Source organism: Sminthopsis crassicaudata, chromosome 1, assembly GCF_048593235.1.
Source record: "Sminthopsis crassicaudata isolate SCR6 chromosome 1, ASM4859323v1, whole genome shotgun sequence".
Classification (NCBI taxonomy): Eukaryota; Metazoa; Chordata; class Mammalia; order Dasyuromorphia; family Dasyuridae; genus Sminthopsis; species Sminthopsis crassicaudata.
The window spans coordinates 141,632,264-141,655,308 of record NC_133617.1 but is presented as its reverse complement, the minus strand read 5'-3'; the positions used below and the strand labels follow the sequence as shown (position 1 = coordinate 141,655,308).

The 23,045-nt window shown below is 33.9% G+C and overlaps 1 protein-coding gene across 3 annotated transcripts in view; it reads left to right on the top strand.

The window, feature by feature from the left end:
- Positions 1-23,045, top strand: part of VPS13B (vacuolar protein sorting 13 homolog B) — a 973,300-nt gene that overhangs the window by 828,128 nt on the left and 122,127 nt on the right. For all 3 annotated transcript variants that reach the window (XM_074268391.1, XM_074268380.1, XM_074268399.1), the window contains exon 39: positions 5,296-5,492. In XM_074268391.1, the coding sequence (XP_074124492.1) occupies positions 5,296-5,492 (197 nt within the window). The remainder of the gene's footprint in view (positions 1-5,295; positions 5,493-23,045) is intronic.

Genomic DNA, 23,045 nt, shown 5'->3' with positions numbered 1-23,045 from the left:
TTGTAATGCTTTTCTTCCATTCTGTGAAAAATGAGCCATATGATTCATAGGATGAATTTTCTTTACAAATATTTCCAAATTTTCAAATAAACATTTTGTGTGTGTGTGTGTGTATGTGTGTGTGTGTGTGTGTGTGTGTGTGTGTGTGTGTGTGTGTGTGTGTTCTGGCCATTCATTAGATTTAGATTAATTCTGAGTCTTCTCACATAGTCAAATCTTCTTTAAACATGTCTGCATAATGACATAGTGCTTCAAAGTATCCATGGGAAAATGAAGACAGGTAAAGTGGAAAAGGGCATCTGTGAGGACAAGGGAGCAAAGTGAAGAGACAGCTGAAAGATGCCATGAAGGATTATGTGAGAGAGACAGAGACAGAGAACAAGAGAGGGAGGGAGGGCTGTGGAAAACTCACTTATCAGACATGGAGTGAAATCCAAATTTCAAGGTAGGGTGGAAGAGTTAAGAAAGCAGAGCTATGAACAGGAGGTAGAATATTTTGGAGCCTAAGCCCCATCTGGCAAAAGTTTATTAATTAGAAAACTATTATAGTAGTCCAAGTGAGAGGTGACTAAAACATCTTGTGAAATAAAGCTATTTAGTTGAAACCAATCTAACTAATCTTTGTTTCCAACTGTACAAACTATAAAGTCCATTTGATTTCACTCCTTTGACTCCAGTGATTAGTAGTTAGTGTTTAGTCTGAATATTTATTTTAAAAACAAAATCTCCATATTCCAAAATACTGTCCTTTGTATTTATCTTTGACTAATCCAGTCAACCCATGATTTGGGATGGGAATAAAAGACTTAGATAAATGCAGTTTAAAAAATTTTAACAGCCAGAATGTTTAAGAACTAGGGAGGCCAATTAATTGAGGATGTACCAGAATTTGTCTTTGGGAAGTTGTTGGCAGTAACGATAATAGCTCTCCATATATGTGTCCCCTTTTCCACCTCTACTAGAGAACAGAAAGCTATTCATGAAGATGCATGGGCAGCATAATTCTAGTATTATTGTAATGTTACTAAATAATAAATTTACCAAATACTCTTTGTACCAAGACTGTTTTTAAATGGCACTGTACACTGCAAATCTCCTCGAGTTAATCATTGAATGGAAACACATTATGAAATAACATTTTAAATGTGCTTATAGATGTGTTCCTACACAGACAAAATGTATTAAGTTCAAAGTACACATATATTTAAGATACAATTCATTTTATTTGATTTTTTTAAAATTCTATCAAATAATGGATAGGAAAAAATATGTAATAATATTTTAAATATTTTTGATAGTCGTTTGAAATGTACCATGTGTTATATGTGGAATATTTTCCAGTGAAATCAGTTTATTTGTTCCTAGTTTCCCTGGCTCAGGTCTAGCTATTCTGAGTTTCTGTTCTACCTCTTGGCAATCAAAGCTACCATCTTTCCTCAGTTATTCAGTGCAGAATTAATAACAAATTCTTTAGGAAGGATACCTATAGATTTTTAAACATTCTATACTAAATAACCAATTCAGAACATAAAAATAAAGAATTTTTTTGAAAAGAGCACATAAAGTAGATCTTGGAGTTAAGAGAATTCTAACATATGGAGCTATAAAGATAACATTAAAGTTCCGGGTGTGTAGTTTCAATATGTTACACCTAAAAGTGAGATCAGTTGGATAATGTCAACATTTAAAGGAAAACTGTCCGAGCCTATTGTGGTATTTCCTTCAGATAAGCATGCTGGGATGACCAATGGGCCCTGGGGGCAGCCAGGTGACATAGTTGAGAACACCCAGCTTGGACTGAGAAAGACTGAGTTCAAATCCAGCCTTGAATAATTACTATGTGTGACCTCAGGCAATTCACTTAACCCCTGTCTCAGTTTCCTCATCTGTAAAATGAGCTGGAAATGGTCCAGTATCTCTGCCAAGAGAACTTCAAAACTCATGAACAATTGGACAGGATTGAAAAACAGCTGCACAACTAAGCAGGCTCCTGGCCATCCAAGGGCACTGCCCTGCTGATCCCAAAGTGAAGGGGATCTTCCTTGGCTGCCTCTCCCCTTGTTTCTCTTCTAGTTTGACTTTGGCTTGTAAATTGCTAAATTGAGAAGTCCAACTGTGCTTTCCCACCTCCTCCCCAACTCCCTTTTTGTTTTCCTCTCTGATTTGTGGATTTTGAACCATCTTCTAGATTGTTCTGTTGCCACCCTTCTCCTGCTTTACCTAGAAGGCTCACATGCTTACTTTTAATGACTTTGAAGAGTAGACTTTGACAGAAACAGAACCCTTGTAGTCCTATATTCCTTCCTACTGGTAACACAGGTAGAGGACAAGTATAGGAATGTAATTTTTTCTAAAAATAGTTTTAAGTGTTCCTAGTTAAAAAGACAAAAGAAGTGGAATGATGCAAAACGAGCTTTCTTGTAATGGAAGACTAGTTGTTGACAAAAGACTGAGGGAGAAATTTACAGTAAGTTTCTATAGAATTTTATGTAGAAAAGAAAAAAGTGATATGTCCAAAATGAGAAAATTCTTTTGAGATGGAAAGGGAAACTTGGTGGACCAGTTAAACTTATATGGGCATGCATTTCTAGCAAATTTTTAAATGTTTCATTGTAAAAGATCTTTAAATACCAAATTAAATACAAAAGTAATTTACTAAGTTTTCTTTGTATTTTAATTATTATTGTCTTTTAATATATGAAAAGAATGTATGAATGTATATGAATATATGAAAAGAATATATGTTTAGACTCAGAGTAAGTACTCCTAGTCACACAAAACAAGCATTTCAAACTTTTTAAACAAAGTTTCCATTTGGAGTGAATTTCCTCATGCCATTTGATTAACCAAGGAAAATAGAGTGTGTAAAGAAAAATGCTGACAAACAAACATAAACCCACAATTTTTTGTATGTATTTTTGCAGTAATTCATATTCTATTGTTTTACAAATTTCATGAGTAGTCTAGAATGTTTCAAAATGAACATATAGCCAATGGGCTAGCCTTTAGGCCAAATTATGAATTTAGTGAAGCTTGTCTCTTACATCTCCTATGCCCTTTTTGGCTGAATTTCTCTTTGCCTGCCTCACTTTTGTGTCATAAATGCCCACTGATCTTTTAACTGCAGCCTCTGGACATAGCTTTCCTAAATTTCTCCTGATTGCCAACACATTGTCCTTTATGCACAGAAGGTGTCATTCCCACTTCTATAACTTTATTCTGCTATTTTCAAGTCTGGAATGAGATTCTTTTTCTCTTAGCCTATGTGGTCCTACCTGTCTAATTTAGGCAGAACAAGCTCTGTAAATCTAATAAACTAATCTTTACCTTCCATAATATGCAGCAATATTAACTGTTTCAGTGCCACAAATCTTGGTATATAATCTGTTATATTAGCCTGTTTTCCATTCTAAGTGTGAAAGTTATCTACACTTAATGTAGATATGAATGAGAATATGAAATCCTTGAGAACAAGGACTGATATCATATAGCTTTTATATTTCTCAGTTATACGTATACAATAAATATTCAGTAAGTATATATTGAATTAAAGTAAGAAATATGGACTGTGTTAATAAACTTCAAAAATGAAGATAATGTAGGATTATTGCATTGTTCTTTGGGGAGAGGGTTATAATCTTCCTTAGAGTTTTGAATTCAATATTTTGTTGTTGTTGTTGTTGTTATTTTAAAGTATTAGCATCAATACTTTGAAATTAAACTTTATTTAAAATTATGATTATGTCCTCTTTAGTCTTGCTGGATCACTTTTAATCAATGTAGTTTATATCTAAATTTTCTAAAATGGAAACACCTAGCTTGTCATTAAGCTCCTTCATAATCCATGTGTAGCCTCCATTTTTAACTTTATCTCATACTATTTTCCCTTCACATACACTACCACTAACTGGACTAACTTATGTTCCTCATATTGATCCCATGAATTCTTGACTCCATGCTTGTTCTCATATTTCCTACACCTTGAATACCTTTTTTGTTTTTTTAACTACTTATGGCTATTGCTATTCCTACCCACACTTCAAAATGTAGTCTTAATGTCATGCAGACTTCCTGATTCCTCATAAGATTTCTCTTCTCTTGATCTCTTTACACACTTATCATATTTTCTCTCTTGCCCTGCTAAACTTCCAACTTGAATCGCTCTCATCATTCACTGCCTTCATTCCTACACATGTGCTGCAAAATGAAGTCAGGGAAAATCATAAAACTCTGACAACTGGGTCTACTACAAAGTCATGTTACACAGGCTCAACTAGACCCTCAATGTAATCAGGCTGTCCTTTTATGCATTCCAAATTTACTCTAACTCACTTACCACAATAGCTCTTCCAAATCTTTCTCTCCCTCACATTCTTTATGACTTTCCTTCCCCCACCTTCCTAGCTGAGAACTCCCAAATCCTCAGCATTAGAATCTCAAGTTTTACAGAAAAATAAATTGTGGCCATTTTTCACAAGCTCCTTCTCCTCATATCCATTACCTATATGGTTTTTGCCATTATTTCTTGAGTTTCCTATCTCTTCATGCCTGTTTCATATACTGAAATAGCCCTTCTGCTTGACAAGTGATCCATTCCATCCTATTTTCTCTATCAGATTGTTTTCTCTATCATCCTCTCTTACTTTCAATCTCTCTTTGTTTACTAATGACTTCCCTGCTGCCTGCAAACACATCCAAGTCTTTCCCATCCTCAAAAAACCCTCATTCTTAGCATTCATTTTCACTGGGTTTGTCCAATAGTCTTTCCTGACTTGTGTGGCTCAATTCCTTGAGAGAAGGCCTTTTAGAATCAATGCTTCTATTTCCTTTTCTTTCGCTTTCTTCTTAACTTTCTATAGTCTGGCTTCCAACTTCATCATTCAAAGTTAATAATAATCTCTAAGTTACCAAAGCTAATTGTCCTTTCTCAGTCCTCATTCTTGACTGTCAATTTCTTTTTTCTCTTTCAAACTTACTTTTCTTTCAGGACTAATTTTTGCCTTCCTTTGTATCCCCAGTGCTTAGTATGGTGCCAAGCACATAGAAAGCATTTAATAAATATTTGTTGATTGCCTGAGAAATAATCTCTTCTTCCTCTAAAATCTTAAGCACCATTTTTACATGCTATATTCTATTTTGTAGTGTCATTATTTATGCACATATTATACTTTCATATTAGACTGTAATCTCTTTGAGGGAAGAGATCATATTTTCCTCAAAGTGCCTTTAGAAGATGTTGACCAAATGCTTGGTGATTCAAATTTCATTTGTAATTTTTTTTTTATTTTAATTTAGGTCCCTTGTAGTTTGGAATACTGGGATGAACTCCAGAAAACTTTTGTTGCTTTTCGAGAATTCAGTCTTTCTGAAAGTAAGGCTTATGAGCTACAGTTGCCTGATATCAACCTTGTGAATGACCAGAAGAAATTGGTAGCCTCTGACCTTTGGAGAATTGTCCTAAATAGCAACCAAAATGGAGCTGATGATCAAAGGTAATACAATGAAAATGAGCAGTAAGATGACAGGTTAAAAACTGTCTGCTAGTAGAGCAATGTCTGATCTATCCTAACTTCATTCTATCTTGCCAGTCTGAAATGATATCATAAGAATCAGGAAAGCTGGCACAAATAACACACACACACACACACACACACACACACACACACACACACACACACACACACTGACAGTAGTAAGAAATAATAGCTTAGACTCTGTCAGCAAAAAGAGTTGTCGGAAAGACTAAAAAGGCATAGCTATCTGGGTCCATTTAATGTAAAGGTAAATAACCTTATAGTCATTTCTTAATAGGCCTCAAGAGTATCAAGAGTATGTGCTATAGATAACACAGTGCCATCAAGAAAATGAAGGTCTTTGACACTCTATAAGGTATAAGATTCCTTTTAACCTTAATGTTCTCGAATTCTATTACTTGATTTTCATAATGATTACCTTGAATTTTCAAGAAAATATACTTATTTAGTATACTTTTCAAGTCAAGTAAGCTTGTGATATCTCCTAGTATAGGATTCTAATTTTAGAACTAGAAGTACCCCTCACAGGCCATCTATTCTCCCCCCTTCATTTTACAGATGAAGAAACTGAGACTTTGAGAAGTTTAGTAACTTACCAGCTTGTCAGTGAACTAGGCAGTATTTTAACCCTGACTAGTCCACTCTGCCATGCTGCTCCTCACTACATTTGAAGGAATACAACCAAGACAAAGACAGTAGAACCAAATACAACTATATCTATATCTACAAAACATACATACACACGTTATATGTAGATAGATATGAAAATCAATACAAAGTTTTATAAGTACATAGACACATTTGCAAAGGGACACAAAGTAAATGAGGTGAGTTTTTGTTTGATTTTATAAAATTAGATAATATTTGTAAAAGAGCTGTTTAAACCTTAAAGCACTATATAAATGCGAGCCTTTTTATTTTATTAAAATGTAGTATAATTTTGTTCCTTCTTTGTATCTGCTTTAGATAAAAATTATTTTAAATTGAAAATTTACATTGGAGATTAGTACCATATTTGTTCAGCAATTATTCAACTAATTGATGTTGGTGATAAAGAATGTATTTTAGTAATATCAGTTGTTTTTTTTCAGTTGACAACTTGAAAAAGAACTTTTTCCTTTCTAATTTGAAAAAAAATTAAGTTTAATGATTAAAAAGGAAAAAAATCCTCAGCTATCTATAAAATTTTGCTCTCCAGAATGATACATTTTCTCAGGACCTGGATCATAACATCTTTAATTTATGTGGGGAGCTGTATAGCTATATCCCAACTCTAAAGCAGATTCTGAAGCATTTATTAGACAAGATAATCTCTAAAATACCTTCTAATTCAATTTTCTTCCATTTTTATCTTTCCTCTCAAAAATTTTGGTGGCATTAAAAAAGCAAGTTTTTTTTTTGTTGTTGTTTTATTTTTTTTCTTTTCTGTATTCCCCTTTGCTTCTCTTAAACTTCTTCTGTTCTCCAAGACAGTGAGTCAGTAATTGCCTACTATATGCTGAGCATTGTGCTAAAAGGAAAAAAACAGATCTTGACTTCAAAAAGCTCATTATCTATTTGGAAACAACATTTAAACTATTTTGTACACACACAATATGTACAAGATGAATTGGAAAGAGTCAATAATTTGACAGCTGAGTAGAGGATGACTAGGATGGAGAAAGAGTTGAAGCAAGGAGACCAAGCAAAAAGCTGTTTTAATAGTTGAGGTGTAAAGTGATGAAGATCTGCATCAAGGTGATATGCATCAAGAAGAAGGAGGGTATTGAAAAAAAGGAGGAAAGTGCTGCAAAGGTAGAAATGATTAGGGTTGACAATGAGGACAGAAGTTCTTATGGAGGAATCTCTGAAGTCATTTTGAAAATATTTTTATAGCTATAGTTCAATGTAATTAATTTCCTTTGTAATCTTCTACTCATCTGCAAAAGTAATCTTCCTAAAGCACAAATCTGACAAGGTCACCCATGTATTCAATCAATCCAATGGCTTCCTATAATACATCCAGGGTCAAATATAAAATTCTCTATTTGGCCATCAAAGTCCTCCATTAGCTGCCCCTTTCCCCACTTTTCCTTCTATTCCCCCATATAGCATACAATCCAGTGATCCTGGTCTGCTTCTTGTTCCTCAGACAAGATTTTCTATCTCCTAATTCCAGCCATTTCTTTTATAATTCTATGTTTTTTATTCTTTAAAAAAATTATTCTATATGAAGATGTACTCTTATGGAAGTGGATATCTTCAACATAAAGAAGATCCAACTCACTTCCAGTTGATCAATGATGGACAAAAACAACTATACCCAGAGAAGGAACACTGGGAATTGAATGTAAATTGTTAGCACTACTGTCTATCTACCCAGGTTATTATACCTTCGGAATCTAATACTTAAAGTGCAACAAGAAAATTGGATTTGCACACATATGTTGTATCTAGGTTATACTGTAACACATGCAAAATGTATGGGATTGCTTGTCATCTAGGGGAGGGAATAGAGGGAAGGAGGGGAAAATTTAGAAAAGTGAATACAAGGGATAATGTTGTAAAAAAAAAATTACCCATGCATATGTACTGTCAAAATAATTATAATTATAAAATTAATTTTAAAAAAACATTATTCTGCGAGTTGCTGATATTTGAATTGTACGCATAAGGAGCTAGGACTGAATGAGACGAAAATTTTCAGTCTTTAAAAATTTGATGAATGTACAAATTAACCATAAATGACATTCAGTATTAAATGCTTACTTATCATTACTATTTTAATAATGTTAATAATACTTGAGTTTAAACATTATCTTAAGGATGTATTAGTTTTGGTACCTTCATTAAGCCCTTTTAATCACTTTTATTTTCAATTTTTTTGTGTGTATAAGAACAATAATAGTATCCACCTCACAAAGCTCCAATGATATATATAAAATGATTTGCAAACTTTAAAGCATTATATAAAGATTAGGTATAACATATAATTTATCTCTCTGGATGCAGATGGCTCTCTCCATCCCAAGTCTATTGGAATTAGACTGAATCACCTCGATACTGAAAAGAGCCAAGTCCATCACAGTTGATCATCACATAATATTGTTGTTGTTATGTACAATGTACTTTTGGTTCTAATCAATTCACTTAGCATTCTTTCATGGAAGTCTTTCCATGCCTTTCTGAAATCATCCTGCTGATCTATTCTATAGAACAAAAATATTAAATTATATTCATATATCATAACTTATTCAGTCATTTCCCAACTGATGGGCATCACTCAGGTTCCAGTTCCTTACCACTACAAAAGGGCTGCTACAAACATCTTTGCACATGTGGGTCTTTTTCCCTTTTTAATGATCTCTTTGGAATACAGACCTAGTAGAGACATTGCTAGATCAAAGGGTATGCATAATTTAATAGTCCTTTGGGCATAGTTCCAAATACCTCTCCAGAGTAGTTGTATCAGTTCACCAACTCCACCAACAATGTCTTAGTGTCCCAGTCTTCCCATATCCCTCCAGCATTTATCGTTATTTTTTCCTATCATTTTAGCCAATCTGAGAGGTGAATGGTAGTATCTGAGTTATCTTAATTTGCATTTCTCTAATCAATAGTGATTTAGAGCATTTTTTAATATGACTAAAAATGACTTTAATTTCTTCAACTGCAAATTGTCTGTTCATATCCTTTGACCATATAATTTATGTTTTCAAAGTACTTTCATAGGTATGATGTCAGTGTTTTCCTCACAATAATCCTTTGAGGTAAGTAGGGCAGGAAATTAAAGCCTAGAAGTCATATAGTCACATGAAGAAGTAGTTGTAACAATAGGCTGACTTCTAATTCAGTGTTTTTTCTGCTTATAACTTAGTTCCTAAGTCATAGCTTAGAAAACAGGCTGAAATTTTGAGATTCAGTCTAGAGAGAAGTTCCTGTTTCTAGATCAGTTGGGCTTTAAAAAAAAATCTTTTTCCCAGCCCTAGAGATGTAGGGGGGGGGGAAGGGAGGAACTGTGCTGAGGTTGCCTGTTTTTCCATCTTTAGTAATGAAATGGCAAAAAGAACTCTCTTCCTATTAGGTATTGATAGATTTGTATAGAATTTGCTTCATAACTCTAGACATGGCTTTAGAAATCAGGAAGAGTCAGAAAAGGAATATGAATGCCTCAATCAATTAAAAAAAAAAGTAGACATCTGGTTTCAATTAATAGTATCAAGTTAAAAATGATTTCTTGATACTAATTGTGAAGGAATGCATTTTCATCATTGAGAAGTTAAGTGCTTTAGACAAGGTTAATTCCTCTGAATGGGGAACCTTCACCGATTACCTCTGTGGTCAGCTTAGCCCCTGGAAATGTGAGCTCTTGGGAACCAGAATTGTACAGAATGACATTCAGTGGACTCTTTTCATCAAAGTGCTTGACATTGTAGTCCCAGGCATCATTTTGTACTCAAATGGGATTTGCAAGTGTAACTAATATTTCACATATTCAGTTTTGTTAAGGTGATTTAGGACAAATAGATTTTAAGTTTGAAATTGGTGTTGAAGAATTCAGTGAGAGTAACTAATTTTAAAAGTCAGTACCATAAATCACTGCCAAGATATGTATTAAATGTGATGCCAAAAATCCGTACAGATAAAACTGGATTTCGGTAAAATCCTACAGAGAGAGAAAATATGAATGCTTTGATTAGGCTCTTGCCATTTAGCTTTCAACATTTTGTTCAAAAGTGATAAACATAAAAAATTTCCAGACATCAGCTACTAGGTATACTAGAGAAGCAGTTCTTGGAGTAAATATATGAATATAGATGATCACCTCAGAAATCAGTTCTTCTATCTGTTGAGAAAATGTAGATCTTTGTTTCTGATTGAGGCTATCAGCTGTCTCCAAAACAGGGATGATCAGATAAACCTCACAATTTAAACAAGCCAGGGCCCAGCACAGTGCCTTCCACACAGTAGAGACTTAAATGTTTCTAGAATTTTAATTGAGGAAGGAAAAAAGAATGGCAGAGGTAGATTGTTTTAAAAAATTTGTTACTGGAAAAAAAAACAACAGATTTTGGTTCTTAAAACATTTGACTTGTACCTCTATTATGCATAATACTTTATGTGTCATATTTTGCATTAGAGTGTAATGTCTGGGCTAGCTTTCTGGAGGTCCTCTGGAAGGGTCTTGGTCTCAGCAGGATAGATACCATGAGAATGGGCAAGAATAGAGTCCAAAGTCTTTATTGTCTCTTACACAGTCTGTGTCTGTCATAGTCTGACCTAGTCTCCTCTAGCAATCTGACAGTCTCACAGTCTCAAGCCGTCTCCTTGTGAGTCTGACCTTATTCCCAGTTTAAATACCCTATTTCAATTACGTCATTACAGTATACTGAGTATGTGTAAACTAGAGAACCATTACATCACCATTTAAGTACTAAGTATATGTATACTAGAGAATCATTATTTCATCACTTCCACTGAGTTAACACCTTATTTCAATTATACTTCTCTACCTCAGAGGTATTTTCCATGTATATATATATATATATATATATATCATATTTAATTATTAGACTGAAAACCCATTAAAATTAGGGAACATTTATTATTTAGTTTTATATTTTCCCCAGTACCTAACAAAGTATTGGGCAGATGAATATTTCATGTTTATTAATTACTGAAAATTTTATATTTAGTGAAAGAAGATACTATAATACTAGCTTCCCATTCTAAATATGGTTTTTTTTTTTATTCTGGGACTTTAAAAAAGGCAAAATAAATCATCTCTGTGTCAAAAGGGAAAAAAAGGACCCAATCCTTCATTGGAAAAGTACCATATCTTGCCCATAAGTAACATCTCAGTGTTGAGGATAGTACAATATTGATGCCAAAATTACCAAAACCCACCTCTAAATTTAATGCCACAACTGAGAATGATATTTTCTTTTTTTTTTTATTTTTTTATTCATTTTTCCAAATTATCCCCTCCCTCCCTCCACTCCCTCCCCCCGATGACAGGCAATCCCATACATTTTACATGTGTTACAATATAACCTAGATACAATATATGTGTGTAAATACCATTTTCTTGTTGCACATTAATTATTAGCTTCCGAAGGTATAAGTAACCTGGGTAGATAGACAGTAGTGCTAACAATTTACATTCGCTTCCCAGTGTTCCTTCTCTGTTATTTCTGTCCATCATTGATCAACTGGAAGTGGGTTGGATCTTCTTTATGTTGAAGATTTCCACTTCCATCAGAATACATCCTCATACAGTATTGTTGTTGAAGTGTATAGTGATCTTCTGGTTCTGCTCATTTCACTCAGCAACAGTTGATTTAAGTCTCTCCAAGTCTCTCTGTATTCCTCCTGCTGGTCATTTCTTACAGAGCAATAATATTCCATAACCTTCATATACCACAATTTACCCAACCATTCTCCAACTGATGGACATCCATTCATCTTCCAGTTTCTAGCTACAACAAAAAGAGCTGCTACAAACATTTTGGCACATATATGTCTCTTTCCGCTCTTTAGTATTTCTTTGGGATATAATCCCAGTAGTAGCGCTGTTGGGTCAAAGGGTATGCACAGTTTGATAACTTTTTGGGCATAATTCCAGATTGCTCTCCAGAATGGCTGGATTCTTTCACAACTCCACCAGCAATGTATCAGTGTCCCAATTTCCCCACATCCCCTCCAACATTTGTCATTATTTGTTCCTGTCATCTTAGCCAATCTGACAGGTGTGTAGTGGTATCTCAGAGGTGTCTTAATTTGCATTTCTCTGATCAGTAGTGATTTGGAACACTCTTTCATATGAGTGGATATAGTTTTAATTTCATCATCTGAGAATTGTCTGTTCATATCCTTTGACCATTTATCAATTGGAAAATGGTTTGGTTTCCTATAAATCAGGGTCAGTTCTCTGTATATTTTGGAATGAGACCTTTGTCAGAACCTTTACTTTTAAAAATATTTTCCCAATTTGTTACTTCCCTTCTAATCTTGTTTGCATTAGTATTGTTTGTACAGAAACTTTTTAGTTTGATGTAATCAAAATCTTCTATTTTGTGATCAATAATGATCTCTAGTTCTCCTCTGGTCATAAATTCCTTCCTCCTCCACAGGTCTGAGAGATAGACTATCCTCTGTTCCTCTAATCTATTTATTATCTCCCTCTTTATGCCTAAATCATGGACCCATTTTGATCTTATCTTGGTATATGGTGTTAAGTGTGGATCCATATCTAATTTCTGCCATACTAATTTCCAGTTTTCCCAACAGTTTCTTCCGAATAATGAATTTTTGTCCCTAATGTTGGTATCTTTGGGTTTGTCAAAGATTAGATTGCTATAGATGTACCCTTTTTTTGTCCTTTGTATCTAATCTGTTCCACTGATCTACCGTTCTATTTCTTAGCCAGTACCAAATGGTTTTGGTGACTGCTGCTATATAATATAGCTTTAGATCAGGTATAGTTAGACCACCTTCCTCTGACTTTTTTTTCATTAGTTCCCTCGCAATTCTTGACCTTTTATTCTTCCATATGAATTTTGTTGTTATTTTTTCTAGGTCATTAAAATAGTTTCTTGGGAGTCTGATTGGTATAGCATTAAATAAATAGATTAGTTTGGGGAGTATTGTCATCTTTATTATATTCGCTCGGCCTATCCAAGAGCACTGAATGTCTTTCCAATTATTTAAATCTGACTTTATTTTTGTGGCAAGTGTTTTGTAATTTTTCTCATATAATTCCTGACTTTTCTTTGGTAGATGGATTCCCAAATATTTTATACTATCCACATTTGTTTGGAATGGAATTTCTCTTTGTATCTCTTGCTGTTGCATTTTGTTGGTGATATATAAGAATGCTGAAGATTTATGTGGATTTATTTTGCATCCTTCAACTTTGCTAAAATTCTGAATTATTTCTAATAGCTTTTTAGCAGAGTCTTTGGGGTTCTCTAAGTGAGAATGATATTTTCAATATTTGTTAGAAAAAATATTGTGAGATAATATCAAAGAAAGTTTTCAAAATTTAGCAATTCACTGCAGTATAGTGAATTGTGAATGAACAATAGTGAATGCTTAATTGACTTTAAATTGAATTTTATAGTAAATTTAATTGAGATTGATAAAACAATACATATTAAGTGTCTTAACTTATGTTACCATTTTCTTACCACTATAAGAATTATCTTTTTCATAAACATAAATCCTTTTAGTTCTTATTTAGAAAAAGATATTAAAAACTATGAAAAATTTATGTTTCTTTTCTTTATAATCCTATTTTTATATATGATGATGGTTCCTCCAATCATTCCTTTTTATAGGCAACTAATATTCACTAACCAGAACTAAGTCTTGGATTAATAAAATATTTGCAAGTTTACAAATTGTGCTTATGTTATTCTGAAACTTGTACTTTAAGTGCAGCACAAGTGGATTCTCTTAAATCAATAATAAATTATAAAGTTTAAGTGAATTGTATTTCTTAGAAGAAATTGTGAGATTGAGAAAAGGAGGTATAAATTTTTCACAGAGGAATTGACATTTGAATTGGGCTTTCAAAAGGATTAATAGGACTTCCTTAACAATGCAGATGTCCTAACCTCCTTTTTAGGAAATTGATTAATCTAGATATTCACAAAAAATGAATGTGGTATTGACTCTTCTCAATGTTTAGTTGTCATAATACTTTTTATGATTACTTAATCATATTAATAAAATACTTGTGTTTTAATTTCATCACATCCTTAAAATGAGAATAATAATAGGACCTATTTCCCAGGGTTGTAGTGAGGATCAAATAAAGTAACATATGTAAAGCAATTTGCAAACCTTAAAGTTCAATATAAATATTAGCTGTTATTGTTGTTAAGACAACAATGATAATCAAATTACCATAATGATAATGGTAATAATTATCATTATTACCAATTTTGTGATCTTGAGCAAGTCATTTTATGTGACCTTTGGTTTCATTTATAGTTAGAATGCCAATATGTTTATGATTTAGGGCCTCTAGTAATATGTCATACATCAGTCACTGGACAAAAATTTCAAATTTTAGTGTCAGCAGTTAGTTAAATTAATGCTTCTATAACATTCTCTCTAAGAACTATGAGATTTTTTTAGCACCCCTTGGCTCTATTTTTCTCACTACCACCATGGAAGCAAAAAGGGTTTTTATAGAACAGGGGCCCATTTTGAATTTTTATCAATTTCATTAATTACTATGGTCCACACATTAAAATAGCTGAAAGCTAATCTTTTAATGAGCATATTTGAGCTTAGCTAGACTAGTCATCAGATGGCACTTTTTTGCTAGAACTGTTCTTAAAGTCCTTCCAGTGTTGTAGAACATGCTAGAACATGATATAATTTCTCAATGGATTAGTCTTTAGTCCAAGGTTATGATTAAGCAAGATACCTTGAGTAAGTAAATTACTTGTATTTCATGCTCAGAAAAAGCATTTTAGGCAAATTTGAGGTTCTTCATGATTTCATAATCATAAAAACTTCAAGCTTATTTGGTGATGCGCTCAAATGACATTCCAAAGCTATCACTCAACTTTGAATCAGACCTACAAGTTAGCAGTTACTGTGAGCAACTAGATTACTTGTTTGAACTACTGAGGAAGAGAATTGCTTGGCTGTCCTGGAATGACTTTTTGTTTTAATTTGTTTTTTTAAGATTATAGGTAACCCTGAGCCAGAGATTCTTGTGGTAGGTGGAGAAAAGTCTTCAATCCAGAACCAAACTGCTAAACACTCACAGTTAAGTTATAGATTGTACATTTGTATTAGCAAAAAGAATTTGTTAGTTTTATAACACTTAGAATTGTAGATATATGGTAAGGGTGGTTACTTATAAAGGGAAGGCTGCAATGATTCCTTAGAACTATAACAGATAGTGTGTAGAAAAAGGCAACTTTCATCAGGCCAGCATTATTCTGGCTATTTCATTTGCTGTGGAAGTACATGAATCCTATAAGAGCGTATGCTCATCAAACCTAGCATCTCAGTGCTTCCCCATCCTTCTGCAGCCCACTAGGTCAAGATTGATCATTGAGTTTAAAGTGCTAAGTGGAACAAAGGAAGCAGACTTGGTTCTGATATTAAAGAACCCAAATTCGTTCTTCAGTGTCTGGTTCATGAGATTGATAAGTAAGTATCCTGCTTGTTGCCCTTGCCCCTCCAAAACCTTTTATATAGTAGTAGTTTTAATTTGACTGAATTTTTAGCCCCAATGGCTTCATTGTTCTTTCTTATGCGACTGTTTTATGAAACAAAATCTAATCTGGGTCCAAAACATTTCGCAAAATGATCTCTGAAAAATAGAACAAGTACAAGTACAGGATAAAAGAGATGCCAAATCTCCCTATTAATTCCATTTTGCTCTGTTTTTGTGAATAAAAATGCCAATGTCCATTCTTAAGTAACTTGGCTGTACCAAGTATTATGACTTATGCTTGCAATTTTAAAATTCCTACATATTTTAGTCTCTGAAATTAGTACATGAATTGTTTTCTCTGAGTCTTCAATATCTTGAATAAAGCACTCCCTTTCCTCGTCTCCACTTGTCCTTTCATGAGCCAAAAATTCTTGTCCTCAGGCCTGAACACCATTTTCTGAACACTTCAGGGTCATGTATTCAAAACTATGTATTTATCACTTGGAAGGAACTTGAGAGCTATCTAGTCTAAAATCTCTCCTTTTTCCAAATAAAATGGTCTTCACTGATTAAGCAGTCTCTTTTTCAAACATAGCATATTTTCCATTATATATGCAGCAACACTTTCTATCCTTTCTGTCCAAGGCAGAAGTTTAAGTTAATTTCTTTTCCTGTCAATAGATATATTACTTCTTGATTTCAGTGAAACAAGGTCTTTTAATAAGCTAGAAAATGGACCTTGGCCATGCCATTGGTAGGTGGGTAAGCCTAATCTGAAGCAAGTGGTTGGATCCAATGATCTTCTAAGGTCATTTTCAACTATAGAGGTATATGAAAATGGGTAGAAATTCCCTTGTATGGATACCTGAAAAAGCCATTATACCTCATATAGGTATACCTCATATACCTCATAAAAAAATTTGTCCAGCAATTAAATTTGACTTTTTTTCAAGCCCTTATGTAGAGATATTTCCTGCTTCTACCTATTTGCCTTTCCTTCAAATGATTTAACTTTGAAGGTCATGTTTTTCATCATTTTAGGGAGTCTCTGGAGGAAACCATGTAACTTTTCTATTTGCTACTATTATCCTTTCAAAGACTGCAGGCAGTTTAACAGTAACTTTTGAAATTACATTCCTGGCCCTCTCTCTTTTCTTCATACACAGTTCACCATCTCCCATCCCTTTGCCTAGCAGGCTCTCCTACCTCCCAGAATCCTCTCTTCCTTCAGCTCAGTTCTCCTAACAGATTCTTCCTCTCAAAACCACCAGCACTAGAGCTCGGGCCTGGAGTCAGACAGACCTGAATTTATATCTGGCCTCAGATACCAGCTGTGTGACCTTAGGCAAGTCACTTAACCTACCTGCCTCAGTTTCTTCAGTTGTAAAATGGGAATATACTTATTCTCCAAGGTTGTTGTGAAGATCAAATGATAAATCAAATGAGTAAAATACTTAGCAAATGGATAATAACATAAGGTGATATATAATGTATCTGTTAGCTATTGTTACCTCTCACATGGTAGTATTTTCATAAATATTTGTACAGTTGATTTTTTTTAATATAACACTCTTGTCCCCCAACCAAAAATTAAACTCGAAATACAAAAATTAAAAGGAGAAATCAATAAAATTGAAAGTAAAAAAACTATTGAATTAATAAATAAAACCAAGAGTTGGTTTTATGAAAAAGCCAATAAAATAGATAAACCTTTGGTAAATTTGATCAAAAAAAAGAAAGAGGAAAATCAAATTGATAGTCTTACAAATGAAAAGGGGGATCTTTCCACCAATGAAGAGGAAATTAGAGAAATAATAAGGAGTTACTTTGCCCAACTTTATGCCAATAAATTTGATAACTTAAGTGAAATGGATGACTTCCTCCAAAAATATAGGCTCCCTAGATTAACAGAGGAGGAGATAAATTGCTTAAATAGTCCCATTTCAGAAAAAGAAATAGAACAAGCTATTAATCAACTCCCCAGGAAAAAATCCCCAGGGCCAGATGGATTCACATGTGAATTCTACCAAACATTTAAAGAACAATTAGCCCCAATGTTATATAAATTATTTGAAAAAATAGGGGATGAAGGAGTCCTACCAAATTCCTTTTATGACACAGACATGGTACTGATACCTAAACCTGGTAGATCGAAAACTGAGAAAGAAAATTATAGACCAATCTCCTTAATGAATATTGATGCTAAAATCTTAAATAAGATATTAGCAAAAAGACTTCAGAAAATCATCTCCAAGATAATACACTATGATCAAGTAGGATTTATTCCAGGAATGCAGGGCTGGTTTAATATTAGGAAAACTATTAATATAATTGACCATATTAATAATCAAATTAATAAGAACCATATGATCATCTCAATAGATGCAGAAAAAGCATTTGACAAAATCCAACATCCATTCCTACTAAAAACTCTTGAGAGTATAGGAATAAATGGATTATTCCTTAGAATAATCAGGAGTATATATTTAAGACCGTCAGTAAGCATAATATGCAATAGAAATAAACTGCAACCTTTCCCAGTAAGATCAGGAGTGAAACAAGGTTGCCCACTATCACCATTACTATTCAATATAGTACTAGAAACGCTAGCCTCGGCAATAAGAGCCGAGAAAGAGATTCAAGGAATTAGAGTAGGAAATGAGGAAATTAAACTATCACTTTTTGCAGATGACATGATGGTATACTTAGAGAACCCCAAAGACTCTGCTAAAAAGCTACTAGAAATAATTCAAAATTTCAGCAAAGTGGCAGGATACAAAATAAATCCACATAAATCCTCGGCATTTTTATATATCACTAACAAAATGCAACAGCAAGAGATACAAAGAGAAATTCCATTCCAAACAAATGTGGATAGTATAAAATATTTGGGAATCCATCTACCAAAGAAAAGTCAGGAATTATATGAGAAAAATTACAAAACACTTGCCACAAAAATAAAATCAGATTTAAATAATTGGAAAGACATTCAGTGCTCTTGGATAGGCCGAGCGAATATAATAAAGATGACAGTACTCCCCAAACTAATATATTTATTTAGTGCTATACCAATCAGACTCCCAAGAAACTATTTTAATGACCTAGAAAAAATAACAACAAAATTCATATGGAAGAATAAAAGGTCAAGAATTGCAAGGGAACTAATGAAAAAAAACTCAGAGGAAGGTGGTCTAAGTGTACCTGATCTAAAGCTATATTATATAGCAGCAGTCACCAAAACCATTTGGTATTGGCTACGAAATAGACCGGTAGATCAGTGGAACAGATTAGATACAAAGGACAAAAAAGGGTACATCTATAGCAATCTAATCTTTGACAAACCCAAAGATTCCAACATTAGGGATAAAAATTCATTATTCGGAAAAAACTGTTGGGAAAACTGGAAATTAGTATGGCAGAAATTAGATATGGATCCACACTTAACACCATATACCAAGATAAGATCAAAATGGGTCCATGATTTAGGCATAAAGAGGGAGATAATAAATAGATTAGAGGAACAGAGGATAATCTACCTCTCAGACTTGTGGAGGAGGAAGGAATTTATGACCAGAGGAGAACTAGAGATCATTATTGATCACAAAATAGAAGATTTTGATTACATCAAACTAAAAAGTTTCTGTACAAATAATACTAATGCAAACAAGATTAGAAGGGAAGTAACAAATTGGGAAAATATTTTTAAAAACAAAGGTTCTGACAAAGGTCTCATTTCCAAAATATATAGAGAACTGACCATAATTTATAAGAAACCAAACCATTCTCCAATTGATAAATGGTCAAAGGATATGAACAGACAATTCTCAGAGGAAGAAATTGAAACTATATCCACTCACATGAAAGAGTGTTCCAAATCACTACTGATCAGAGAAATGCAAATTAAGACCACTCTGAGATACCACTACACACCTGTCAGATTGGCTAAGATGACAGGAACAAATAATGACAAATGTTGGAGGGGATGTGGGGAAATTGGGACACTAATACATTGCTGGTGGAGTTGTGAAAGAATCCAGCCATTCTGGAGAGCAATCTGGAATTATGCCCAAAAAGTTATCAAACTGTGCATACCCTTTGACCCAGCAGCGCTACTACTGGGATTATATCCCAAAGAAATACTAAAGAGCGGAAAGAGACATATATGTGCCAAAATGTTTGTGGCAGCTCTTTTTGTTGTAGCTAGAAACTGGAAGATGAATGGATGTCCATCAGTTGGAGAATGGTTGGGTAAATTGTGGTATATGAAAGTTATGGAATATTATTGCTCAGTAAGAAATGACCAGCAGAGGAATACAGAGAGGGTTGGAGAGACTTAAATCAACTGATGCTGAGTGAAATGAGCAGAACCAGAAGATCACTGTACACTTCAACAACAATACTGTATGAGGATGTACTCTGATGGAAGTGGAAATCTTCAACATAAAGAAGATCACAACTCACTTCCAGTTGATCAATGATGGACAGAGGTAGATACACCCAGAGAAGAAACACTGGGAGGGGAATGTAAATTGTTAGCACTAATATCTGTCTGCCCAGGTTGCATGTACCTTCGGATTCTAATGTTTATTGTGCAACAAGAAAATGATATTCACACACATGTATTGTACTTAGACTATATTGTAACACATGTAAAATGTATGGTATTGCCTGTCGTCGGGGGGAGGGAATAAGGGAGGGGGGGGTAATTTGGAAAAATGAATACAAGGGATAATATTATAAAATATATATATATATATATAATAAAAAAAATTAAAAAAAAAAATATAACACTCTTGTTTTCCCTTCCTTTTGAATACTCATTTTTATTTTTGGCTTCAAAGGTACCAAAAAAACCTTGATTTTCTTCCTTCACTTATAACTAACCCTTTTTCTTTTTCCTATTCTAATTCATTTTTCTAACCCTTTTCAAGACTCTACTGTCAGCTTTCTCCTCTTCCTTCTCTATATTCTTTCCCTTGGCAAGTTCATTTATCTCACAGCTTCAGCCATCACTTCTAAACAGGTGATTCTCAAGTCTTCATCTCCAAATGAACTTTAAGTTCCAGGCTCCGATCTTGATCTTCATCTGAGGTTTAGCCATTACTAGGATGAACTTGGGTAAGAAATTGGCCTTCTCTGCAAAGTAAGGAGGTTGGACTTGATCATCGCTACAATACTTTCTCACTCTGAACCCTATAATCCTATAATTTTTTTAAGGACAAATTCATTTTATTCATGCATAGATCTGGCCATTTCTTTCCTTTTAGGAAACCTTCTGTGGTTTCCTATTATCTGCATTCATGTAGGGGGACATGACACATACACACATAAATATGACACAAAGTAATTGATGTTCTTCAGCCACTTATTTTTAATCTTTCAAAAAATTTAGAATGTGCTCTCTCATTCAGTAATTTAATAAGCATTTATTAAGTGCCTACTCTATGTAAGATCTATTCATATGAAATAGATAAATGGCATGACAAAGCAGTCTAAGATAAGTGTTAAAAAGAGTATAAATAGATAATTTATGTGTTAATATAGAAAATCAGAATGGGAAGAAACAGATAAGAAAGATTCATGGAGGACATAGGATTTCTTCCCTGTGCTACATTGTTTTGGTGATGGTCACACTGAAAAAGGAATATGCATACATATTTCTAATAACTCCAGGACAGCCTTGCCATTTCAGTCCTTTTTTTTCTGGCCTTTATTCCTAGACCATAATTCTGGATCACATGCTCATTTTCTTTTTTTTCTTTTTTCTTTTTTTCCTGAGGTTGGGGTTAAGTGACTTGCCCAGGGTCACACAGCTAGGAAGTGTTAAGTGTCTGAGACCAGATTTGAACTCAGGTCCTCCTGAATTCAGGGCTGGTGCTCTATCTACTGGAAAGTTAGGCTTTTCTCTCAAGACTGCTTTCCTCTCTGTGGGAAAACTGAGACACTGATACATTGTTGTGGAATTGTGAACACATCCAGCCATTCTGGAGAGCAATTTGGAACTATGCTCAAAAAGCATACCCTTTGATCCAGCAGTATTACTACTGGGCTTATATCCCAAAGAGATCTTAAAGAAGGGAAAGGGACCCACATGTGCAAGAATGTTCATGGCAGCCCTCTTTGTGTTGGCTAAAAACTGGAAACTACGTGGATGCCCATCAATTGGAGAATGGCTGAATAAATTGTGGTATATGAATGTTATGGAATATCATTGTTTTATAAGAAATGACCAACAGGATGATTTCAGAGAGGCTTGGAGAGACTAACATCAACTGATGCTGAGTGAAATGAGCAGGACCAGAAGATCATTATATACTTCAACAACAATGCTATATGATGATCAATTCTGATGGACATGGCTCTCTTCAACAATGAGATGAACCAAATCAGTTCCAATAGAGCAGTAATGAACTGAACCAGCTACACCCAGCGAAAGAACTCTGGGAGATGACTATGAACCACTACATAGAATTTCCAATCCTTCTAATTTTATCCGCTTACATTTTGGATTTCCTTCACAGGCTAATTGTACACTATTTCAAAGTCCGATTCTTTTTGTACAGCAAAATAACTGTCTGGACACGTATACATATAGTGTATTTAATTTATACTTTAACATATTTAACATGTATTGGTCAACCTGCCATCTGGGGGAGGGGGTGGGAGAAGGAGGGGAAAAGTTGGAACAAAAGGTTTTGCAATTGTCAATGCTGAAAAATTACCCATGCAAATATCTGGTAAATAAAAAGCTATTTTAAAAAATACTACTTCCCCTCATCAAGCTTCTTCATGTCTGCTCTGCTAGCTACATACCAAGGATTTGCTGGACTGTATTCTTGTTCTTTTAGTTTCACAAGCCATTTGGGCAACAGTGCTACACTTTGAAACTGCTTTATCATCTGAGTTTCTCATTATTAAAATAATTCAAGGTTCTATCCTGGAAAATTCTTTCCTTTATAAGCAGGGTTTCTGCCTGCCTAATTTTTTGCGCCCTTGGAAAAAAAATTCTTACAAGGTTTTGCTTTTTTTTTTATTTTTTATTTTCCTTCCCAACAATGAAAAACCCTTCAAAGACTTTGCCTTTTTTTTTTTTTTCCTTCTGGTTCAATATGCAACAGTTTTTTGCTATTTAAATTTGAGTTTCTTTAAATATAAGAAACCTTCTGGGTTTTTTATGTGCTACCTTTATAATCTTTATACTAAATTTTTTCTCATCAATTAACCCAACAGATATTTATATAAATGCATACTATGTACAAGACACTCTGTTAAGTGCTCTGATGCAAAGAATAAAACAAAAATACAAATATAAAAGAATAAAAAGAGGGACTTGCCATCATTAAACTTCT